Below are 17,782 nucleotides of genomic sequence, written 5' to 3' on the forward strand. Positions count from 1 at the left end.
ATAAGTTGGATGACTAAATGAAAGGATTTTATCTCCGCAGCTCAGGCAGAGCTGGGTGGAGCCGCGTGTAGTTGTGCAGTGCACTGTGCTTGTTACAGTCTAATTAACTCATTACTTTCTTTGTTTAACAATGTAAACTGTCTACTCCATTTAAACAACATATTAACACAACATCTTTAGTTTTCTCTGTTCTCTATGTACTGTAGGATTGCTAACAAGCCACTTCAGCCAAAGTTTGGAATGCCCTTTTTAAACAGACGCACTCAAAAGTTTCATGCCCATAACTCTTCAACGAGCTGTAAGCTCCCGGTCAGCAAGATGCATTTAGTTCAGTGTCCATGTTGGAGATGATATTCAGAAGGGATGTTTTTTTATGGTTGATTGTTTTAGTTACCTCCTCTATACTTAAAGTTGCAAGTGTCTTGTGCGTCTGCACCAAGTATAGTCAGGGGTGTATATTGCAATCTGTCAAAATGACGTACAGGCTACAGATTTTTCGGTCGATTTAAAAAAAACACCCTGTGAAATATGGAAAATATTCTGTTATTCTTTCCCTTTCTGTTCATCCAAAAACATCCAGGATGAAAACCTCTTCCAGAGCATTCTGATCTCAGACTGCAGCCAACGTTAATGTTTTTAGCAGGACAACAACCCAAAGCACCAGTGAAAGTACGTTCCTTCAAAACCACCATCACAATAAAACCTAACTTGCATACAAACATGCTTAACCAGTTACATTATGTCCAGCTGAGAATTAGAATGATTGTTTTTAGACATATCGAGGAGTGTACTCTGCCCCTGACCACAAGCCATCATGTAACCCTGACCAGGATACTGCAGGTGTGAAGGATAGAAAGATTTTTTTTTTAATTTAGGCATACATAAACCAGTGGTCTCAAATTCCAGTTCTCATTGGCCAGTGTCCTGCAACTTTTTGAGGTCTCTCTGCTTCAGTAAACAGCTTGACTGGATGCTACAGCTTGAATTTCATTCATATGTTTATGACAAAAGATACATTTAAAAGTTGCAGGACTCTGGTACTCGAGGACAGCAGTTTGAGACCACTGGCATAAACAGTACAATCAAACCCCAACATAAAACACAATCTTACTCAGGCCTTCAATAAGTTATCGCAATTTTAAGTGGAAGCCTTTGCAAAGAATTCTGTTTCAAATACGTAAAGTCAAAAAAACATACCACCTCATCTACAGCATCAGGATCAGAGTTGAAAGGCTCTGGGTTCAGCCACTCTAAAAGACTACAGTAGGCAGGGGGAAAAAAATCAGAAGTCATAATTTAAGTCACAGCATTGCAAAGCACCAATACACTGAAAGAAAAAGATAAAAGGATGAAACCTCAATGTGATTTACAAATATTGTCACAAAGGATTTCTATAGGCAAGGAATACGTTCCTGTCAATGGGGATTCAATGAGTATTCACTTCAAAACATACATTTTCAATATTTTTAAAGCAATATTTGATCTTTTTCATGCTCAATAGTGATTAAAACTAGAAGCAGCCTTCTTATAGAAGAATAAAAAAATACAGACTCTAAATTAGATAAGATACACTGGATAAACAAAAAAAAAAAAACTTGGTTTTTACTGGTGATAGCACAACTGTATAAAATAACTCAGGTGACTGTGTTCACAACAAATTTTTGTAGTTGTTGATCTCCATTAGTGGCTCATTTAATAGCACAGTCTTTTTAGGGATGTGAATGTTTCTTTTCACTAGAAATTAAAATAATTGCGGCTAAGCAACAGTCTAATATTAGGAGCAGATCTTGGGCCCACCGTGAGCAGACTCTGTCCTCTTCACTCCTCCTCATTCCACACTCCACTGACGTACTTAAATCACTACAATGACAGATAAAATCAGTTAAAGGTAGCTTTTTATATGGTACCACATTGCAAACAATATGCGGTCACATTATTAGTTAAACTACATAAATATTTTATTTATGTAGTTTTATAAAGCACATTCACCTTGCTTCCACATGCCCAGGTCTGTCAACTAGAATAGTTTGAGAAACATCTCCAGTTTTACTTTGCAGGCTGTTGACAAACAAGTTCAAGTAAAATTAGTTGACAGAAATTACTCTTCAAGGGAGTAATATCTCAAGTGGAACAAAATTGGGACTGAAAAATTAAGAATAAAATCTGCTGCAAATGTGTTTTGTCACATTTGTGTGTTTTGTGTGCTTTGTGTGTTCAGATCTCTATGACAGCATAAGTACTGCCAGAGAAATGAGGCAGCATAAAGGTGGGATTGTAGTAGGCTGTGGGGTGGAGAAAACACCCCTTTGATGGATTTAATTTACTACTGAATTTGTGTAGTGATAATCGATGGGGCAAATCAAACACAGTATAGTATGCACAGTAGCATGGGTGCATAGGGACCTGAAATACATGAGTGATTTCTACAAGTTCAATCAGGAGTTCAAAACTAGTCATTGGCTGGCTCTTGCTGCGACTAAATAAAAATTACTGTCTCTTGTGTTACTTTTTAACTGAAAGGCATAAATATAAGGAGGATCAATCTTGCCTTAATTAAAGACAGATACAGAGATAGCTTGATAAATGAAATGTTCACACAATATATAGTTTAGCAAATAAATGTGACTGGTCATGGCAAAAGTGTGAAGTCTTCTCAGGGGCGTTTTGAGTTATTTACAGATTGTGAAAGTGTGGATTGTGAGCTTTCCAATGATGTCAAATACATGGAAATCAATACAGAAATGAACAAAATATGGCCATTTGAATGTTGGCACTCAGAAAACAAGACTTCAGAGAAATGAGTTCTGAAAGTTTCTCCCCAAACCTGCTGAGCAACCTGGGGTTGTTAGCAAAGGCTGTTCATTTACATTACCACCCTGAAGCTAACGGTGGGACTTATGGCCGAATCTTCAGGATCCATTAACTTTAAAAGTTCCTAAAAAGATCAGTTTCTGAACATGTACATTTTTCTAAGAACAAATCTATTTATCTCTAATCTTTTGAAATAAAAACAAAAGTAACAGTAACAGTAATTAAGTAACAGTAAAATTTGTTCAAAGTACAATAATTGATAAATATCAATTATCTATGTTATTCTTTACTGTAAGTGTTGCGTGCATTAATATCCTTTTAGGGTTATTTGTAATTTAGAAGCATGATACAAGAAATATGAACTTGAGCTGCTTTGGCAGAAAGAAAGACTGCAACAAATATGCAGAAAATATTTTCAAAAATTACCCAACCATTTCTATCAATTGTGTTTATCTGTTGTATTATTAAATAACCTTAAATTAAGTAAAAATAACAGCTATTGATGTGTGCAGAGCATTATAAGTAAGCTAGGCTGTAAAAAAAAAACAAAGAACAGCTCTCACTAACTGATAAGAACAATAATAATGGCTACTTGGTTTCTGAGAACATGCTGGCAGCATCCTGCTCTTGTTCAGTGCCAGCTTCAGACAGTTCAGTCATCTCAGGTTGACAGTTGTTTAGGTCATCATTCTGCCCCACCTGCAAGATAGATAAACCAACCAAACCTAACTCTTCTAACAGCATGAACTTTGAGTAAACATGATTCAACATATTAATGTGTGAAATTTTAAACAGCACTTCCAAAGACAAACTCTCAGAGCTGTCAAAACTAAGAAGGATGAAAAAATTTTAAAAATCTATCCAAGTGGTATGGTGTTCTTGAGTCAGTACCTGGGTCAACTTCAATGAGGTTTGCATTAATAAATCTAAGTTTGAACATGCAGGATGCTGGTGCAAAAAGAAAATTGCTGGCTTTACTACATTCAGTGCCAGTTTTAAATTTATTGGGGGGAAAATGCTTAAAGGGGCATTATTATTTAAAATTGACTTTTTTGAGCTTTGCATGTCATGTTATTCCCTCATCAAAAATATATCTGCAGTGTTCCCTTGATTCTTTCATGCATGTTTGAGAAATCTTTTAATCACCCATGGCAACCATTCTGCTGTGCAAAATGCCTGGTTGGATCTAGCTCCACTTTCAAGCTGCTTCCTCCTTGGAGCTGCAGTGTCCAAGCTACCGAGCTTCTGCCTCACAGAGCAGCCCTCGCCTCTGACTCCCAACCTCTGCTCCTTCAGACTCACTAGCAGCAAATAGTAAACACCTGGTGGAAGTGTTCAAAAATAAATAAAAATGTCTAAATGCAAACTACACATGGCCTTCTGCCTGTGCTACCTATAATACAGAGAAGAAATATTTGAGTGTGAAAGAGTACTTCTGAAATATCTGTAAAAACTCTTTTTTTAATCAGGACAGATATCTTTTTCTCAGTAAGTTATAATCTCTTCTTACCCGAGAGGAACCTGCGTCATCATCTCTGCATCTGGCCTCTGGTCTGACGTCTCCTTCCTGGCTTTGCTCTTTCTATTGAGGCAACAAAGATTTATTTTAAATATGTGGGAAGAACAGCAATCCCAACTTCTGCACTGAAATTAAAGATGGTTTATTCCTGGCATTAACTAACTAGCAAAGGATATTAGGCAACAACAACATTACTCTTCTTGTTAGTCTTAACATAATATACTAGGGTAGAATTACTAGTGACCATTTAGCTAACATTATCGGCCTGCAAAGGCCTTACTCAACTTACAGAATTTGTTGGGGGAAAAAACTGAGAAGGTTTTTTTTGCCTTTTGCTGGCTCTGGCAGGTTGTTGAACAGGACACACACCATGTTCAGAATTCACATCTGGATCTGTACAAATCTGTATGTCCACTAACCACATCAAAACTTAAGTTTTCTCTTGATGCTCGCTGTTTACAATTGCTTTGCTCACTGTTTTGTCTTTGCAAATCAGAATTTCCAACTGGGACTTAGGATATAAACAATGTTGAAATACTTCACAGTTTTAAAATTAGACTTTTGAAAAAACTTTCTGTTTTGGTTAAATCTTTTAATCCATTTTTATTAAATTCATACTTAGTCATATGAAAAAGTTTGGGCACCCCTATTAATCTTCATTATTTTTATTTCTAAATATTTGGGTGTTTGCAACAGCTACTTCAGTTTGATATATCGAATAACTGATGGACACAGTAATATTTCAGTACTGAATTGAGGTTTATTGTACTAACAGAAAATGTGCAGTACGCATTAAAACAGAATTTGACAGGTGCAAAAATTTGGGTACCCTTATCATTTTATTGATTTGAAAACTCCTAACTACTTTTCACTGACTTACTGAAACATAAAATTGGTTTGGTAACTTCATTAAGCTTTGAACTTCATAGACAAGTGTGTCCAATCATGAGAAAAGGTATTTAAGGTGACCAGTTGCAAGTTGTTCTCCTATTTGAATCTCCTCTGAAGACTGGCATCACGGGCATCTCAAAACAACTCTCAAATGATCTGAAAAAAAGATTGTTCAACATAGTTGTTCAGGAGAAGGATGCAAAAAGTTGTCTCAGAGATATAAACTGTCAGTTTCCACTGTGAGGAACATAGTAAGGAAATGGAAGGCCACAGGGACAGTTCTTGTTAAACATAGAAGTGGCAGGCCAAGACAAATATCAGAGGCAGAGAAGAAGAATGGTGAGAACAGTGAAGGACAACCCACAGACCACCTCCAAAGACCTGCAGCATCATCTTGCTGCAGATGGTGTCACTGTGCATCGTTCAACAATTCAGCACACTTTGCATGAGGAGAAGCTGTATGGGAAAGTGATGCGACAGAAGCCTTTTCTGCAAGCACGCTACAAACAGAGTCGCTTGAGGTATGCAAAAGCACATTTGGACAAGCTAGCTTCATTTTGGAATAAGGTCCTGTGGCCTGATGAAACAAAAATTGAGTTGTTTGGTCATAAAAAAGGCGTTATGCATGGCAGCAAAAAAAAACAAACAGCGTTCCAAGAAAAACACTTGCTACTTGGTGGAGGTTCCATCATGCTTTGGGGCTGCGTGGCCAATGCCGGCACTGGGAATCTTGTTAAAATTGAGGGTTACATGGATTCCACTCAATATCAGCAGATTCTTGAGAATAATGTTCAAGAATCAGTTACGAAGTTGAAGTTACGCCGGTCATGGATATTTCAGCAAGACAATGATCCAAAATACTGCTTCAAATCTGTTCAAGCATTCATGCAGAGGAACAATTACAATGTTCTGGAATGGCCATCCCAGCCCCCAGACCTGAATATCATTGAACATCTGTGGGATGATTTGAAGCAGGCTGTCCATGCTCGGCGACCATCAAACTTAACTGAACTGGAATTGTTTTGCAAAGAAGAATGGTCAAAAATACCTTCATCCAGGATCCAGAAACTCATTAAAAGCTACAGGAAGTGACTATAGGCTGTTTTTTGCAAAAGGAGGATCTACTAAATATTAATGTCACTTTTCTGCTGAGGTGCCCATATTTTTGCACTTGTCAAATTTTGTGTTAATGCGTACTGCACATTTTCTTTTAGTCCAATAAACCTCATTTCAATACTGAAATATTACTGTGTCCATAATTTATTGGTTGTATCAAACTGAAATAGTTGTTGCAAACATCCAAATATTTAGAGATAAAAATAATTAAGATTAATAGGGGTGCCCAAACTTTTTCATATGACTGTAATTATCCAGATATCTTTTAATTACAACTGTAGAATGCCTCAAGGAAAGTTAACATCTTGATCAATTCCTAAAATTAAATATAAATAATAATTGAGATTTTTAAGTAATCTCACGTCTTCCAGATGATTGCCTCTGCCAGGATTTAGAAACTTCAAGAACCTGCACAAGAGAAAGGTTCTTACCAACAAGTCAGGAAAGAATCTGCTGTCATGTTCAGCAAATGACATATGCATGTATAAAATGCCCAACCTCACCTGAACAGACCAAGGCTTTTGGTTAGCGCTGAAGCAAGAGAGAAGTCTGTTTCCTCTGAGGAGTCACTGAAAAACGAGGTCAGTTTATGTCGTTATTTTTTAACTCATAGAATTTTAAGTTTTTTAAGTTATAATTCTTCTGTTACAAAATTATGTTGTCAACAGATTCAACAACTAAGATAATACAAAGCTGGTGGAACAGCTTAGAAAAACTATCATCAAATAAACATCCAGATCCACAACAACGAAGACACACACAACCACATTAAAATACATGAGAAAAGGAACATCAGTCGTCAGTGAGTCAAACAGGGAAAGCGGTCTCCTTCTCACCCTCCATATTAACTCAGTTCTTCCAACACACATTTCAGTGTACCAGATGAATCCCAACTCTCTTTATCAGAAATATTAGTTCAACTTTAACTTGCACAAATTACTTACCTCTCTGCCCCTGAAGCTTTTGGGCCATGCTTGGTTTGGTTGTTAAAAAACATTGGTTCTTTAGTATCCTCTGATCTGCTGCCTTCCTCACAAGTAACCAGCTCAGGGACTTGACTCTAAGCAGATTAAAACATTTGAAATCAGCAGCTGACTGACTGCTAAATAGCAGTCAGACAGGAAGTTCAGATGACCACAGTTCTTTACTTAAAGTCAGTCACTAAATCAAACAGGATGGGGAGCTCCTCTTTTTCTTAAACTGGAAAACAAATATAAGGTCAACTTAGTGATTTGTTTTAAAGTGTCTTTGGGAAAAAACATGTTTCACAAAACATGTATTGTTTTGTTTTCCACTCCTTGAGGGCTTGCATAGGGTATGTGCTGGGAATGGTGCTTTGGATGGGGCTGAGTGGTTGAGGTGTTTAGATCTCAACCACCCACACCCAATATTTCCGCTGGCTTTACATTATCTGTGATGTACTGTATGTACTACTGCAATTAATGTGTGATGAGACCGTTCACAAGATGAACATTTCTTTAAAATAAGATATAATAGTAGGCATCACTTGGTAGGAGTTGCTACTTCAAAGCAGAAAGTGCACAGAGCTGCAAACCTGAGGTAGAGAGGGAGTTGTCAGCCAGTCCCCTGCTTCTGAAGTACCAGGACTCTCTGATGACCCTAAGGGTAAGAACAGATCAGTGTGAGTGACATTTACTGGAATACTAAACTATTTTACTTAATTATCTTTAAAACAGATATTTTAAAGCTGTCTCTCTAAATTCTCCCTAGGTGTGAGTGTGCATGGTTGTGTGTCCTGTCTGTTTCTGTGTTGCCCTGGGACAGACTAGCGACCTGTCCAGGGTGTACCCCGCCTCTCGCCCGGAACGTTAGCTGGAGGTAGGCACCAGCACCTCCCGAACCCACTAGGGACAAGGGTGTAAGAAAATGGATAGACTTTAAAGCTGCAGTAGATATCTTATGTAAAAATATGTTTTTTAAATATTTGTTAACTGTCACTATGTACTCCCAGTATAATATAATAAAAATCAAGCTCCTTTGCTTCCTCTCTGTGGCCCTACTGCCATCTGCAGAAATACACTGCTTCGGCTCAGAAACAACCAATCACAGCCAGGAAGAAGGTTTTAGCACATTCAGTTATACTCGTGTATGTGCTGCTCACACCCTTTCCTGCACAGTAAGCAAGTTTAAGATTGCTGGTTTACTACAGTTGTGCCACAGGCAGAGAAACAACCTAAAGTTACAGGAATACTGTTCATCCACCGTCATCGATGGCCATGCTAACTAGTCTGTGCATTCACAACCGGCTGCACTGTGGAGGAGCTGTAGTGCAGCAGACAGCACTCAATTTATTCACTCAATTTAACAAAGCATATTCTATTATGAAAAGGGAGCAGGAAGGAGAAAAATCTTATAGAAACCCTTAGGCCTGTCGCGATAAACGATAAATCAATTAATCGTACGATAAATTAAAACTATCGGTGTCATTTTAATTATCGGCTTTATCGTGTCTTCCGGCCTTTTTCTCTTTCTGCTGATGACACTGAATGAAAAAAGGCTCAACTCCGGTGCTCTCCACTGACCCTCCCTTCCTCATATCCTTAGTGTAATGCCCAGCGCACATGACACGATCTTAGAGTTGTCGGCCGATTGTCGGCCCATTTTCAAAACCTGAGAGACCACATGTTAGCCGACAGAAATCCTAGGTATAACCGTTCGATCGGGTTTGATCGTGCCGTGTGGTGTCCAACAATGGTCACAAAATAATGGCTACAAGTCCAGTTAACTAATTTTAAAACAAGGCATTAATCAATGCTTTACTACAATCTACCTGCAATGCATGGGGCTAGTGTCAGCGTAAAGTCCTGACTGAATGAAAATTATTATAACCTATTTATGTCACGTTAACGAAGAACAGCTGAAAAGTTACCGGGTTTATCAACTGCGGTAGCAATTTCGCTCCAACTCCTCCCCTTGTCATTTCTATATTCTTTGCATGTTGAATAAATATTAATGTTGTTTCCACATATCATCTCCAATGTCTGCTGGACTTCAGGTTGCGAGGGGTCAGCTGTTAGGGATTCCCCTCTGTAATTTCCCCTCAGAAAGCAGGGAGGAGAATCCACGCTTTCTGATTGGCTACCTATCACATTCAACAGGCTGCATTAACATGCAGCCTGTCGGGGAAAACCCCTGATTTAGATCAGAGCTGCCACTACGATCTACCATAACACACCACACACTACAGGATGATCGGTTATGAAATCGCAAGCGACAATCTTAGAACGCCCAACGTTCTAAGATTGTCATAAGGGGAAAATCGGGGCAAAAAAACTCAGCAAAATGTGTTATTGTGACAGGCCTAGAAACCTTCCCTTTTCGCAATAATTATTCTTTCTTTCATGGCCCTGCACTGTACCTTTTAGTTGTGCAGCAGCAGCATTGATGATATGGTTCTATGCTTCCCAGACATTAGACTTCTTATAACACTGGCTTACAAAAAATATTTTTTGGAAGTTGTCTGTTTTTTCAACTGAATTAGGATTATTTTGCATTGCTGAATTCAAAAATGACATCCATTTTTCTCAATCAGGTTTTTATTCCAATTTGCTTTAGAGAAATCCGATCTTCTGACTAAATTGAGGACATTTCTGTGACATTATCAGTTAATTTCCGTTAATATTTCTCATCCAAAAACGTTTTTAGGAGACAAAAAAAGTTTTCTAACAGAGTATATTAATTAAATGTTACAAACTTGGATTTCTGTAAATTGAAAAATAAACACTACTAATGGTAAGTACATGTGAATTGAACATTACTTCTTCATTGTGTAAAATTTTCTGTCTCTTTTCTGTCCTGATGGAATCTCTCCTCCTGCTCATCACTTTTTGATCCAGATTCTCAGAAAACCGATCCAGATGTGAGAGCAAGTCATGCATTTGATGCTCATGTTGCATCCATAGTTGACCTGATTGAGCAAAGCCAGTATGATTTTTGGATTCAGCTCATCAAAAATGACCCTAAAACAGTTGAAAAACCCCAGACAATGTTTTGGTTGCTGACCAGTGGAATCACCCCAGTGGACTTTTCATCAAATGATTCACCAAATCAGCTGATAAGGTAAACTGATACCACCAGATATCAGGTTCTGCTGATGTTACTCAGCAGAACATAACATCAAACATAACATCTTTTCTGTGAAATTGTAGACTTTCAATATCCTCTAAAATGGCATCGTATCCTGCTGATATCACTTTCAATTCTAGTTTTTCTAAACTATTAAAATAAGTTTAGAAAAACTTAAAATAGGTCCCACTTGCCTAGACTAGCTATTACCCCTTATCAATTCTATGAGTCATTTTCATATTTTTCTAGTAAGCTTACTCTGACATGGAATCTTCATGCCAGTAAAAGAGATGAAAGAAGAGGCCAACTTGCACATACTTGGTTTCCTCAAAAACCCAGGGTTCCAGGATGCAACCAAGTATTAAGTGCATAGAAATGAACATGCTTTCCAAAAGCTTGACAATACTGTTTAAAATATTTTTCTTTATTGTCCTTATGTTATATTCTAATTTTCTGAGACACTACATATTGTGTTTTCATTACATGTAAGCCAGAAATAGTCATAATTCAAGAAATAAAGACTTCAATATTTCAATCTGTGTAATTAATGTATATAACATAAATTCCATTTTCTGAAACCAGTGACAAAAATATTGAACTTTTTCACATTTTTCTAGTATACTGAGCTGTCCTCATAGATGGGAAAACTATCTAATCTTCTGTCAGGTGGCTCTACAACAACTTGGTGACTATTGTTGACTACAAACATACAGACATGACCAGGGTGGGTCTATCACTTAAGCCCCTCTCACGGCAGAGCAAGAGGGGACAGTGGTTGATTTTTAGACATTTGCTGAGATCAATAAGATCGGTGGATAAGATCGGGTTCACATATCAGTATCAACTGACCACAGATCTCCCAAAATTAAGGAAATTAGGGCCGATTTATTGGTATACCCCTATTTCTACATAAATACTATTTAGCCAGCAAATAAGGTAAAACAAAAGACTGTAAAAAAGTATGAAAGACCATTAAAATTCTGCCACTGAGTTTTTTAACTCATTTAAACTGAGAAAACTGTCATCACACTGAACACATGTCGAGAGAGCAGGGCCCTGATGAGAATAGCAATGTCCACTGAAAATGCTAGAAGAAATGGATCTATAACTTGCATAATTGGCAAAGAAAAATTTTTAGCTAACCCAAAAATCCTGTTGCACCAGACAGAGGAGTTTCTACAGCGTGACTTTAGACAAATGAACAGGCCAGTTGTCTTCATCTCAACCATATGGACTTATTTTACAAAATAAGATTCCCAAGCAGGTGAAGACATCACACTGTATTAAGATGATGTTTATGGTGTATTTAAATAATGTTTAAACTGCGATAGTCGATTAGAAATTGTATTGCATTTTGTCTCCTTAAATGTAACAGAATAAACAGTGGAGTCATTTTTAAATTCAGAATTAGTGTCATCTTTTTGATTAGCCTATCTTTTAGTAAATGGGAAGCCTCTGAGAATTATTAATAATTCTGGTCTGTGCTGGCATGTGTTAACTTACAGAACTGGGAATAGAAGGGTCATACCTCCATGTTCACTGGGCGAATGCAGGTTTTCCTCCATCTGCTTGTCAGAGCATTTTAAAGCAGTCTGAGTTAGAATGCTGGGGGACAACATGAGAGGAAATCTGTCACAGGCGTCCAGGCCACTGCTGCTGTAACATGCAAACCTATTGGCTACCAGGTCATCATTCACACAGATCTGTAAAAGAAATAAATATTATAAACTTCTTACCCCCAAGACAGGCTTATAATGAATATTAAAAACAACAACTACAAGGTGGATATGAAATGAAAAATACTAAGGCCAGGACTTTAATGTGTTAATTTTTATTAATTGTTTACATAGATTTTAAAGTGTTACAAAAGTTAACGCATTTAATCAACTATTTTTTACAAACCAGTTCCAGTCAGAATTTTGTATTCATGAATTTTTGGTATGCCCATAAATCTGACACACAAGTGACGGTCTCCAAAAACAGCAATAGATGACAAAGTCAGTTGTCTTGGTCCACTGAGGAGTCATTTTTGCTTCAAAAGAACAATTTGACAGGACTCTGGAAAAGACTGTTCACTTGACTTGTGTTCAAGTTGTGCTAAAAGGAGTTGGCCCATCAGCGAAGCTACTCAAGCCTAAAATAGCATCTAAATGCACAACATGTTGCAGCAGCACAGACGTCCCCAACGCTAACATCAGCGTTAACAGTCACATTTCTAAAGAAGATCCGTGACTGATCAGGGCTTCCGGAAATACTTGAAAGCCAAATAGGTATAACAGCACTTCACACATGGTTGAATAACCTAATAGATTGAAAACAATTAAATGTCTTTGTTGTTAAACTTATACATCTATTATTCAAAAACTACTAAAAAGAATGTCATGTATTCTACAGTATACAATATGCACTCAGTACTTCGAGCTTTTTTTTGGCATGAATTACTGCATCAGTGGGGTGTGGCCTGGAGGTGATCAGCCGTTGCCTCAGCCAAAGACTCAGAAAAACACACATATGTGGTTTAAACAGCATTCTTCCATTTTTATGCAATGATAGATCTGCTGTCTTAAGCAGCGAGTTTTTGAATTGAGAATGTAGCTTATTTTGTTGATATGTAGTTTTCAATCAAAATGCACTGTGATTCATTACAGATGTTGCAATTAACACGTCCCACCACCAAAAAACAAAATACATGTACTTATGACAAAGTTCACCTTGATGTTGCTGATGGTAAGATAGAGCTCAATGGAGGTAGAGTCCGACTCCAACTGATGCAACACAGCTTCTGTTTGGGTGGATGCTATGAGGAAAAATCAAACAATTGACAAAAATATTTTAGTACAAATATTAACATCTTATTATAATCATACTAAATATTAATTATTTTAACCTCGAAGCAAGTTGTGCAGGTAAAGTGTAGCCGAAAAGTCCCACTGTCTAGAAGGTCTGCAGGAAATAGCAATAGTAATTGTAATATAGGTTAAGTAAAACGGTCAACAATGAAGTGTCAAAAGTTTAAGTATTAAATGAAAACAACTCATTTTCTCACTCAAGTTCTACTTTTTCTTCTAGTACAGATACTCGAAGGGTTATTGGTTGGATTCGTGCCAGATGGAACCTCCTCACCCAGAAAGGAAGCTGAAGGAACTTCTGTAATGACACTCGTATCCTTGGTAGGAGACAAGAAACAAAAAAATACAATTTAACTATCAGCATAGCCCTTACACATCTGAGATTGCAACTGCTACTTACTTAGGTAATAAGTAAGTTTCATTTTGAGCTGGGAACCAGAGCTATATTTGACTTACTTGTCTAAGGAGACCACAATCATTTCTCCATGGTCAACCAGGAAGCAGAAAGCTCGACAGCATGTTGGGTCGGTGATGACGGACCGCACCACGGCACGACACCATGACTTCTTCACAGCCCAGTATACCACATACACCTGAGAGGTGTAAAACAGCAACACAAAATCACTACAAGTCAAAGTTGAGCTGTTATGCAAGACTAAAACTTTGTTATATTGGAAAATCATACAAATACCAAGACAAATGACTTCTTTACTGACAGTCCGTGTGGATTCACGTCAAACAATGCAACATCAAGAATTCTATTGTTAATTATTAGCCAAGCAAGTCTTTTTGGTCTGCAAATTAATTACTTAAAAAATTATACAATGTGATTTTCTGGAATTTTGTTTTAGATTTGATCACTCACAGTTGAAGAGTACCTATGATATAAATTCAAGACTTCTAAAAGTGAGAAGGTCTGCAAAATCGGCAGTGTATTTTCCCACTTTAGTGATATTGATACTTAATACTGTTATTCTGCTAAAATTATATACTAACACAGTCCTGGTCTGACCCTTTGCATGAACATGCTTACAATATCACATTTCATTGTGATTATAGAGTTTTTGAGTGTTTTTAGATTGTTTTCAAGATGTTGAAGAGTCAAAAAGATTTAAAAAGGTTTATATGAGAGATCATATCAGCAGAAATTTCTAATCTAGAATTTTAACAGAAAACATGTTTAGCTGGAAGAATTTAAGATCAAAAATACCCAAGTCATAGCCAGCTCTAAATGTATCTGACAACAAACTGTTAGGGTTTCAATACCTGTCCTTCCTCTAATGAAGTGGGTTTCAGTTGATTTAGATCTTGAGTGGCATCTTGGTAGAAAAGGTTCATCTGAGCCTGGAGAGTAGTGTAATGTTCTGTGGTCTCCACACTGCCATCGGCACCGCAAACAACCCGACCCCAGAGGCATGATGGATTCTCAACCTTAGAGGTCAGAAGAAACGAACACATAAATCATCTTTCAAACTCATACTTAGATACTTTAAATGACCACAAGCTCTGTTAAATTGATAAATGCTAGAAGAGAAGCGGTTCTATGTTGATGGAACAGTATATTAGGCAGAGAAATTAATCAATACAATTAATTTAAATTCTATTTATTTACATACTGCCAAATACCAACGAATATCTCTACACACTTTACAAAAAAAAGTCTAAGGGGAGAAGAACTACAGCTGAAACCAGATGTTTAAACACGCCAAAAGGAGGAGACATTTTTCACTGTCTCAAGTTAAATCAGACCAACAAAAAAAATAATAAATAAAAATTTTCTTGTTCTATTTCCAAAATTATTTCGATGTGCTAGATGCCACAATAATGAAAGATTGTGTCAAATTTATTTGTTAATGTCTTTGATACAGAATGCTTACCATCTTTTTAAACAATAAGGGAAAGCTCAGATGATGAGGGTGTGGCTTTGAAAACTTCTGATAGGCTAACACATTGGAGTTAATTGGAGGCACATTTGTGGATGCATTTGTGGAGGCCTCAGCTGGAACACACTGCTTTCTGACACAAGACATCAGAAAAATATCAGGCAGAGAACAGTAAGCTCCAGCCTTCAAAGCTGATCAAACCTATGCCAGTTCTGTTAGGAGGAATGGGCCAGAATTCCAGCAAGCTATTGTGAGAAGTGAGGAAGGAAACCCAAAACCTCTGACCCAAGCCATATACAGTACTGTAGTTCAAAGGCAATGTTACCATACTCAGGAAATTTATGTAAACAAATATAGTGGGCCACTGCTAATGTCGGTTTTATACCAAAGAAGCTCAAAAGTCTTGAGTCTTCACAAATCATAAAATGGATATTCTGCAATTTGCCATAAATGTAGACTACTTCTGTGGTATTCCAATGATTTTTATAAATGTAGCCTCGTCCTTTAAAAAATGTAAAACTTCCCTCTTCTGAGATACACAAGTAAATAAAAAAGAAAATCAAGCGCCAAAAACGGCAGCTGCGTTATCTGACGCATACTTCAGTACTTCAGTGTCGTGATGGAATGCTTCTTACCTTCAAAATGAATATTTCCAACATTTTGTGAATGAACCGGAAGCTGAGAAACAAGAAAATATAAACCGCAAGTGTTAAAGAGTTTATCTGGGACGGAAGAAAAGCCACACTCTAACCGTGCCTAACTTGTCAGCTAGCTTTACTTGTTAGCTAAACTAGCTGACTTTAAGCAAATGGGGTTTCTCTAATTTACAATAAAATAAAGTTCATACATCCTTAACACGCCAACTAATGTCCTTGTAAAGCACATTTTAAAATCACATTCTCTGTTGTTCGTCGGGTTATTTACAACTTACTCAATGCAACAAAGCATACCTTTCTCAGAGGTTCACCAATTACCGCTGACTAATTCAAAGAAAGGTGGCAGCTATTCTCACACTGCCCGCTAGAGGTAGTGGTATTTTTTTTCCAAATTGAATTATATCAGCTATATCTTTACATGGTGGCTTGAGAAGTGAGGGTAAGCAATGTTAAAATTCGGTGGGTCTTTGTCAGATTTCCGCGCCACTAGATTTCAGAAGTTAGAACTTTAAAACAGATGTTACGTTTTCCAATCAGATACTGGTCCTGTCCGAATAGTCGCACTTGAACCCTTGTTCCGCCTTTGGCCGTTTCTCAATATGCCTACTTATCTGTTCTAGGGTACTTGTGAAATGTCATCGACAGTGGCCAAAGTACTGTTCCATTTCTAAGTACGCATCAAGGCAAGAACGCTCAACGTACCCGGATGTATTCTTGCTCCGCCCATTTTTATCGAGGATGCATACTTGCAAGTACACCTCATGTCAAGTACACATCCCTGCAGTCTTCTTCGTGTTAGAGGAGGGTGTGTGCGGAAGAAGAGAGAGTGAGAGAGCGAGTGTTTGTATCTTTTCCATCTTTGGTTTTTTCTTACTGTTTTTCACTGGGTGTTTGTGTTACTTGTTTAATTGTGATTTTGTGTTAGTTTGTCACGTTTTAAGGGTTTTTTGGGTTCGGGTGTGGCCGTCAGGCAGGTGTTATGCCGAGAAATGCATGCCTGCCGAGAATTGCATGCCCTGTCGCGGGAGCGCGCATCGCTCTAAACTCTCGCATATTGATGAGAAAACGGACTGAAATATGACCGAAGAGGAAACTTTTGAAGATATTCGTAATATTATCACGTTTCTTAACCATGTAAGCCATAAAACGGTGGGTTTTATTTCGCAGATTAATTGAAATAAATACGGTTTTTATACTTTTATTGAGACACATGAGTCAAACGTTTTTCAGTCAGTGTCTGATGAAAATGTTCTCCGCAGATGGTTTGAAATTCCCCGATTTTTCTTTTAACACAATGGCTTAAAGCATTACAAAACAGAAGCCCGTTATGTAGAACATTTTATATCATCCTTAACTGTCTAGTCTATTAATGTAGGGGGGATGCATTTTAATTTCTGAGCCTGCCAATATTTGTATCCCCTGTCTATTGTCCTGTTGATATGAAACTTACAGAAGTAGCTCAGAGAACAAGTGTCATTACGTAGAAAAGGTAAAAATCCCTCTTAACTCTTTATTTCTCCATTTTAGCAGGGGATGCATTTTTTGGCAAAGCCTATTATTAGCCTGCCAAAATTTGCATGCCCTCTCTATTTTCCCCAAATATTATCCTATTGATATGAAACTTATACCAGCAGTTCATAGAACAAGTGTGATTATGTAGAAAAAGTTATTTCACTCTCAACTCTTTATTTCTCCATTTTAGCAGGGGATGCATTTTTTGGCAATATGGATTTTGTTCCTGCCAAAATATGCATGCCCTCTCTGTTTTTCCCAAATATTATCCTATTGATATGAAACTTATACCAGCAGTTCATAGAACAAGTTTGATTATGTAGAAAAAGTTATTTCACTCTTAACTCTTTATTTCTCCATTTTAGCAGGGGATGCATTTTTTGGCAAAGCCTATTATTAGTGTGCCGATATCTGCATGCCCTCTCTGTTTTTCCCAAATATTATCCTATTGATATGAAA

General features: G+C 37.4%; 1 protein-coding gene across 1 annotated transcript in view; it reads right to left on the reverse strand.

Moving 5' to 3' along the window:
- tdrd12 (tudor domain containing 12) overlaps positions 1 to 15,814 on the reverse strand; it is a 34,523-nt gene extending 18,709 nt beyond the window's left edge. Inside the window, exons 1-11 of the mRNA XM_032550336.1 lie at positions 15,791 to 15,814; positions 14,539 to 14,703; positions 13,729 to 13,865; positions 13,470 to 13,589; positions 13,311 to 13,366; positions 13,135 to 13,220; positions 11,952 to 12,126; positions 7,893 to 7,957; positions 7,282 to 7,397; positions 4,322 to 4,393; positions 1,198 to 1,258 (exon numbers count right to left, since the gene is read on the reverse strand). Of these exons, the coding sequence (XP_032406227.1) occupies positions 1,198 to 1,258; positions 4,322 to 4,393; positions 7,282 to 7,397; positions 7,893 to 7,957; positions 11,952 to 12,126; positions 13,135 to 13,220; positions 13,311 to 13,366; positions 13,470 to 13,589; positions 13,729 to 13,865; positions 14,539 to 14,703; positions 15,791 to 15,814 (1,077 nt within the window). The remainder of the gene's footprint in view (positions 1 to 1,197; positions 1,259 to 4,321; positions 4,394 to 7,281; positions 7,398 to 7,892; positions 7,958 to 11,951; positions 12,127 to 13,134; positions 13,221 to 13,310; positions 13,367 to 13,469; positions 13,590 to 13,728; positions 13,866 to 14,538; positions 14,704 to 15,790) is intronic.
- Between the last annotated feature and the right edge of the window lie 1,968 nt (positions 15,815 to 17,782).

The sequence above is a fragment of the Xiphophorus hellerii genome, chromosome 2 (assembly GCF_003331165.1).
Source record: "Xiphophorus hellerii strain 12219 chromosome 2, Xiphophorus_hellerii-4.1, whole genome shotgun sequence".
Classification (NCBI taxonomy): Eukaryota; Metazoa; Chordata; class Actinopteri; order Cyprinodontiformes; family Poeciliidae; genus Xiphophorus; species Xiphophorus hellerii.